This window comes from Sinocyclocheilus anshuiensis, unplaced genomic scaffold, assembly GCF_001515605.1.
Source record: "Sinocyclocheilus anshuiensis isolate Anshui unplaced genomic scaffold, SAMN03320099.WGS_v1.1 scaffold999, whole genome shotgun sequence".
Taxonomy (NCBI): Eukaryota; Metazoa; Chordata; class Actinopteri; order Cypriniformes; family Cyprinidae; genus Sinocyclocheilus; species Sinocyclocheilus anshuiensis.
This window is the reverse complement of record NW_015544197.1, coordinates 994,578-1,002,750: the sequence shown is the minus strand read 5'-3', so window position 1 is coordinate 1,002,750 and position 8,173 is coordinate 994,578. Positions and strand designations below refer to the sequence as shown.

Genomic DNA, 8,173 nt, shown 5'->3' with positions numbered 1-8,173 from the left:
CAATTAGGTCATGTTATATGGACTACTGAACAGACATTTAGAAGTTGATTTTAAAATGCAAAGTATTTAAAATTAAAGTTAAAATAAAGCTATGTAAACACTTGCATTTTTACAACACTACAAGTGTGTCCCATCAGGTAATGAACAGTTGTACACACACTTGTGGTCTTCATCCTCACTTGAACACTTGGGCCAAATACAGGAAATACATCATATAAGTAGTCAAGTGGTCAAGTGCAAAGTCCGCAAGTGTGGGTATTTGGACAAGGCACAGATTTATCAAGAACAAGCTTGCTCTGCGGTGAGTGATGCAGGCCAAAGAGCCAGGTAGGAGGAGGAGAGGAGAGTAGTTGAAACGGTAAAGTGCTTGATAGGGACTCGCAACGGAGGCAAAGCGTCTGCTTAATTACGAAATGTAAAGTAAATATATATATATATATATATATCAATGATATAGAAATGGTGGTGGGCCACCTGGACCAAAAAATGCCTGGGCCGATTTTTTGTCCCAGTTCAGCCTTGGATTAGGCAACCATGGCCTACAGCTGCTTCCCAAAAAGACAGGAAATAATGTTTGCTTGTGTCCTCATATAAAGAGCACAGAACAAAGGTTAATGTACAGAGAAAATTGCATCATTGCCACATCCATTCCAATCATGATGGAAATGTTATGTATGCCACACTTACAAGCACACACGTACAGATCACATAAGGTGACTATATGTTCCCGGACATGTACTGTGGCCAGGATTTCTAAATTGCCTAAAATGTCTAGGTTTTGGCTTTGTTATCCTATGTTTAGATACTTGCTGAAGGTAACGACTGAAAAAGTTTGACCAGGCATTGTACACAATCAACCAATATTGGCATGCGAGAGCATTTCAGTAGGAAAACAAAGCCAAAACCCAGACATTTTAGATAAATTTAGAAATCCCAGCCAGGACATGTCCCGGAAAAAGAGAACATAAGGTCACCCTGGCTTACAAATACATATAGTGACTAGAGGTCGACACGGGTCCAAAAATTCGTACCCGAACCCGAAGAGACCCGTAAATGCGCTACACTGAACCGACCCGGACCAGTCTACTATTTTGAAAGTTGGACCCAGGCCCGTGCAGAACCGAGAAATGTCAAAAATGTACTACCCGGAACCGACGCGGACCATCAATTATTTGAAAGATGGACCCGAACCCGGACGGGAAGACAGACCCGACTGGACCCGATCGGCACATATTCACAGCAAATTGCTATTAACAAGTCGATAAACAAGTTGCGCCTTATTTCAAATTACCGACTCACACTTTTCTCATCCTAATTTTACAAGTTGAAAGTTACAAAACAACACACGCACAGCGCTGACTGACTCTGATAACGGTTCTCCGAGTCCGATCGACTTGGGTATTACACACAATGTTAAACAGACCCGGGACCCGAAGTAATAGATTGGGACCCGACCCGGACCCGGCTGACCATTTAAAATATAGCCCCGAACCCGTACGGATCCCAGGTCCTCGGGTCTCGGGTCCTCCGTGTAGACCTCTAATAGTGACCCTAAAACGTTTTTGGACACTTTTAGACACTTAAGTTAGCCAGTTCTGCAATTACTTTTTATGCACAAGGTTATTTTTAATGGCCGTAAGAAGGCAGTTCTCCTCATGTTCACACAGGTGTAGGGTTGCCAATTATTCCATATAATACGGAATTGTCCTGTATTTAAGGCATCAGAGAAGCGTTCCGTATGAAAGCTATACGGAATGCAGTTTGTCCAATATTCGCAGGCATACGCCATATGATCATCTAGACCATACAAATAACAAATTAATCATTCTTTTTGCACAAATCATTGTTTGAATTGCGAACGTAGCCACTCAAGGAAGGCTTTAAGACCTTGCAGAATCCTCTGCCGCCTGGTTGCTCCCACTTCACAGTGAGCGGGGCTCATGCTAACGGCAATCCCCTTCACCATCCGCGTTTTGATTTCGCCAGATCAGTTTGGATGAATGCAAGGAACGTGATTATTGACCATAAACACAACACCCTAGGCAAGAAATCTACCTGAGGGAAGACGTCTTTCAGTATTGTAAGTTAATGTTGTTAAATAGAGAAACATAATTACATATTTTTTTAATTGTAACTTCTAGCATATTCCTAAACCTGGACCTCATTAATATTGAAGAACAAATTCAAGCACCAAAAGCAGCCCACACACTACAAGTTCTCTTTAATTGAATAGGCTACATAGGCTACATGGTTGCAATAAAATTTTAGTTCAAAATTTTAAATGTCATTGTTTAAAAACAATGCTTTATTGATTGAAGTTTCATAGACGTTCAGTTGTTATACTTTCAAATTATTACATACAGGCTATTGTATGTCATTTCACAGTATATTCACCTCCTAAATTACTACACCACTTTCAGGCCGATGCTTTGTATATAACGTGTGACATTTTTTGTATGACATTAAACTTTATTTTTAGAATAATTGTACATAGGTTAAGCAAAACAAATGTGATTATTTCTGAGAAACTTTTATACACATACTTAACTGTAGACACGGAAATTACATATTCTATGTGGTACAGAACAAATATTTTGAGCGTCCCTTATTTTCCTATAAAGAATCACAGTTGTCCCTTATTTTCATTTTCTGAAGTTGGCAACCCTACACAGGTGTCCCACACAGTTGTATGTTATCACATTAACTGTGAACATCCTTTTTTGGCACCACTGTATTTGAAATGCAGGAAAATAAGATTCATTTTGAGGTCTAGCTGCTAGAGAAATCAGTGTAAGGTTTGTGTGAGGTACACTGGTCACATACCAAAATACTCCTCAGAGGGGGGGTTGTCCATGTCATACAGCATCTTCTTAGTCAGACGGTCCAGTTCCTCCTCAGGATGACCCTAAAACACAACAAAGATACATGCCGCAGTTATACATAATGTACACTCTCAATCACACAGTAATCATGCAAAATGTATAGAAGCACAAATCTCACAAACATAATATAAAACACGGTGTCATTTACCATAACAAGATAACGGCAGGCTAATTAAATGATGGGTTGATGCAACAGATTTTCATGGCATCTCTTAATTAGAAGGATCATCAGCCTAACGAGATCATCAGCCTAACAAATAACTCAGACGTCAAGACTGTTGCTGAGGTTTCAGAATTTAAAGTGAAGGCCTAGTCCACACATACATGGGTATTTATATAAAAGGAGTTTTTCCTCCTTCGTTTAAAAAAATCTTGTCCACATGAAAACGCAAAAACACTATGAAATGCTGTCAAGAGCATTCCAAACCAACAGGTGGCGATATAACCCTAACCCTAAAGCCATGTTGGCCAATCAGAAGCCTGAAAAAAAACATTATTACCGGTTGTTTTCGGTGTACACTCCGACATCACTAACCAAAATCTCCGGTTTCACACCCCTCGGGCTACAAGACAACACTGCAGGCGAAGTTTCTGAAAATCTTCACTCTGGCAGGAGTTTTCAAAAAGGTTCGGTTTCAGTGACCTGATACTGTGTTTGCGTGTGGACGCAGGGGCGTGTCTAGAGGGGTGTTTAGAATACTGGCTGTATAAACGTGCAATGGGAGTCAAGCCCGTATTCCTTACTAGTAACCATAGAGACAGTGGCCAAAGTAAAATCAAAGATGGCGACGTCCATAAAACTGAAAGTCTTATCACATCAAATCTTCATTAATCAACAGCAGCTTTTAAATTTGGGTGGAGAGCAGAGCATTTGAATCGCGCGCAGAACACATAATTGACAGGCTCTAAAACGTTCAGATGACACGCAGCTCATTTCACCGTCATTGTACGTTGCTGAAAACAGACATGAAAACATGCAACACATGGTAGACACGCGTTGCGGCAGAGTGGCTCCCTCTCGCACTGATGTGACCATAGGTGGAAATCCTGGGGGGTTCGGGGGGGACAGGACCCCGCCTATCTGAGGGTTGTCCCCCCTCAAAATATGATTAAAAACCATGCTGTGTATTGTAAATACCAATGTCTTACACTTTAAATAATTGTGTAGGTAGTAAAACAACACAAACGGGGCAAAAATGCATTTTAAGTTTAGAAACATTTTGCGTCTCCCCCTCCCTCGCCTCACAGTGCTTTGGTCCAAATGCCTGCTTTCCTCTTTTACATCACCTACACCAGGGGTGTCAAACTCAGTTCCTGGAGGGCCGCAGCCCCGCAGACTTTAGTTCCAACTATGCTCCAACACACAATGTAGTTTTCAAATAAGGCCCTGTCCACACAAAGACGCGTTTAGCTGTATATGCATACATTTTGTATCGTATAGGCATTTCGTCCAGACAGATCCGGTGTTCTGACGATTTGTGCTACCCTCTCAGATTGTGCTACCTCCCATTAAAAAGATAGGTAGCACAAAATGATAGCGAAAAATGCTACCTATCAGATTGTGCTACCAGCATCTTATTCATGTGGTTTGAGGCTTTTTTAATGTCCATTCCGGTGTTCTGACGATTTGTGCTACCCGCTCAGATTGTGCTACCTCCTTTTAAAAAGATTGGTAGCACAAATCGATTGTGCTACCAGCATCTTATTCATGTGGTTTGAGGCTTTTTTAATGTCCATACCTACCCCTACCCTAAACCTACCCGTCCACACCTACCCTTACCCTAAACTTACCCCTAAAACAATGTAAATATATTTTTGGTAGCACAATCTGATAGGTAGCATGTTTCATTGGTACACCAGTGTTTTGGGAGAGGGAACCCGATATTTTTTGAAACCAGGTCCCAGAGTGGATAAATCTGAAAACGACGCCCTTGCGTTTTCGTGTGTACAGCGAATCCGTATATTTCCTGAAACGATGATGTCATCAGCCCACATCTCGCCCCTAGTCAGACACCGCTATGTCACGTAACAGCAACAAAAACATGAACAAACACTGAACGATTGTCTTTTTATTAACTAACATTAACACAGATTAATAAACGTATTGTTCCAAGTTCGTTTGTATACCGCGCACAAGGTTTATGCGCATAGTCTAAGTCTTTTTCTCTGTTTTTAGTGTATCTCTGTGGCAGAATTACAGCACCACATACTGGTCTGGCATGCATACTACATCTTATATTACTACATCGATATTTCTTGAGACGAGGGGAAAAAAAAGATCGGATAGGGAAAGCTCTGGCTTCGTGCGGACGTAGCCTAAGTCTGAAGGACCTGATTAGTTGGATCAGGTGTGTTTAATTAGGGTTGAAGCTAAACTCTGCAGGGCTGCGGCCCTCTAGGAATTGAGTTTGACACCAACGACCTACACACACACAAGTCCGGTGAGAGAGAACAAAGTTGTGGAACTCCAGTAAGTAAGGCTGTCAAGGCTATTTTATTCACTTAAACATCGGATGAAGTGATTATTTTCTCTTTAATACAGATGATGCCAATGTATTTTGCAATGAGTCGTTATGTTAGCAATGATAACGTCACTTGCTTGACAGAAAGGGTTGCCAGGTTTTCACAACAAAACCCTCCCAATTGCTACTCAAAACTAGCCCAAACTAACTACGTTTCAAGGGGGTCGCCCGATAAAAATCGTGTTCCGGGGGCTAAAATACATGTTATTGGGGTCGCTTCAACCCGCGGACATCAAAAATAACCCACGGCAACAGTGATAAAGTACCCCAATTCCACGGGAAACCGCGGACTTGGCAACACTGTATTAACGTCTACAACGGACACGAGCGCTGTCGCGGCACGACCACAACAGCTTGACGTTGTCTAATTTGGCACAGTCTCCCCACTACACTAATAGTAGTAAGGCTTTCCTCTGTGCATACATATCCTTACAAGTACAATTTTAGCTATATTATTTGTGTCCCCTTCAAAAATTGCTCTTGAGAAATTTTATGTTTATTGTTCCCCCCAACTGTTAGACGAAATTTACGCCCCTGAACGTGACAGACAACTAGTTGTCCAGTCCTGTTCCGTTCACACAGCGCGTGTGTTCCGAGAATGCGGTTGTGAGTCCTAAAAATTTACGGGTGTGAGTTCGGTTACAGAATGCGGTTGTCACACCCGTAAATAACCGAACTGTGTGTGAACGTAACCGTATTAAGGACTCAAATACAGGATTGACAACCGTATTCTGCTGCTGTGTGAACGTAGCCTATAGTAAAATAGTAATCGAGTGAAATATTAATACAATTTAAAATAACTGTTTTCTAGTTTAACATTAAGTGTTCCTGTGATTGCAAAGCTGAATTTTCAGCCGCTATTACTCCAGTCATGAGTATCACATGATTCTTCAGTAATATGTTGATTTGGTGCTCAATTAGCATTTTTTATTATCATCATAGTTGAAAATGTTTTATTTATTTTTTTTGTTAAGCATTTTATTTGAATATTTTGTAATAATGTAAATGTCTTTACTGCCACTTTTGATCAATTTAATGCATTTTAATGTAATCCATTTTTATTTCTTTAAAACCCATAACATTGATGGGAAAAGTATAATCTACATTACCATACTGTACCAGTAATTAATGTTTCAGACAAAGATATTTGATTTATTATTATTATTATTGTTGTTGTTGTTGTCTTATATGACAGTGGTTAAATATGTGCTTAAAGACAGCAAAACAACTTATTTTTTTAATAATAATTTTAAAGATTTAGCAAGTGACTTGAATGCAGTCTTGAGGTCAAAGAAGACTTTACCTTACAAATCACATACTAAGAGTCACAATTTACTGTTTGTGCCTGAGCGTGTCTGAGAGACATTTTAAATTGCCATGTTCAAATCTCATCTGTGGAGGATGTCAAGAAATTTCAGGCTTAAGAGTTTATATACTAGTGGTAAAGAAATTGCATATTACAGCTATAATTTAGGCAGAAATAGGTACTACTCAAATTATCACGCCTCTGTTTGACGTTTTGTTTAACCAAACGATCAAAATGACCAAGCCAGGTGATTCACAGACAGACTGACAAAAAAACAATCAGAATCCTAACCAAATGTCAGGGGTTTTGCATCCAAAACCATTAAAGATCATACAATGACAATTTACCGGTGCAAAATAAGGCCAAACAGGAAACCGCTCCAAAAAAACATCAACAACCCTGTTCAATTACAAAAAACACACAGTTCTGCAAATCACCGGGGTTAAAGAAAAATGGAGCCAGAGGTTAACACAGGATATCCCAATATGAGAAGGGCTCAGATAAAAGCACCAATTACAGACACAAATCACAACCTTTGGTTCCCTCCCTCTGACCAACAGACACAAAACACTCGCTCTGCCTCAGTTTAGCAACAACTTTATCAACCCTGAAGTTGTTCACTCATGCAGTTCCTTCCTCCATGGCAAGTTCTAGTGGTGTTCTATTTCTTGTCACAAGTTCCTGCACCAATCTGCACGCTGTCAGGCCTGTGAGACACGTTCTGTCAGTAAGATACAGAGCCGGTGACAGCATTTCACACAGACGGTGGGAGGGAAACTAATGAAAACTTTCATGTGGCGAAAGCCCACACAAAACTTTTAATTCAGCATATCTCCGCTTCCTGTAGACAGCTAATTATTATGGTGGGGGTTAATTACTTGTATATGGACACAGAATATTGTAGATGGATGCAAATAATCAAGGAGTGCTCAGGAAACTTTCTGCAGATCTATTTGTTAACCTGTGTCTGGGTATCCAGGTGGACCCATATCCCTTCACAGAATGAGGGGCTTCAATGTTTTCAAGAACTATGATGTGTGTAGTTTCTCATTTGAGTTTCTCAATCGCTCCATGTTGTTTGTGACAATTTGACATGTAATTTAACAGTCTGAGTGGGCACAGTGGATTATTGTGGGCAAGAAAAACAACTAATTAAAAATAATGCTGTGTGTAATTATCTCTCCATATGTACTACTTGTATAATAAACTGTTATTCATATAGATTAGCATTTGCATTATATTTAGCATTACAGAATTAAACGTATGCATACACTTATACCCCACAAACACAAACCACATTGGATGTCCTGGCCTTTGGATCTGTGACTAATGTGTGAATGAAGACAGTGTAATTAACAAAAGAATTCCCTGCTGCAGAAAACACAATATTTTTATATTAAACAAACTGTGGGAATATATACAGTATATATATATATATATATATATATATATATATATATATA

General features: G+C 39.8%; 1 protein-coding gene across 2 annotated transcripts in view; it reads right to left on the bottom strand.

The window, feature by feature from the left end:
- The window catches only part of LOC107696776 (lipoma-preferred partner homolog), a 222,268-nt gene that overhangs the window by 66,604 nt on the left and 147,491 nt on the right, over positions 1-8,173 (bottom strand). For both annotated transcript variants that reach the window (XM_016497272.1, XM_016497273.1), the window contains one exon: positions 2,824-2,905. In XM_016497272.1, the coding sequence (XP_016352758.1) occupies positions 2,824-2,905 (82 nt within the window). The remainder of the gene's footprint in view (positions 1-2,823; positions 2,906-8,173) is intronic.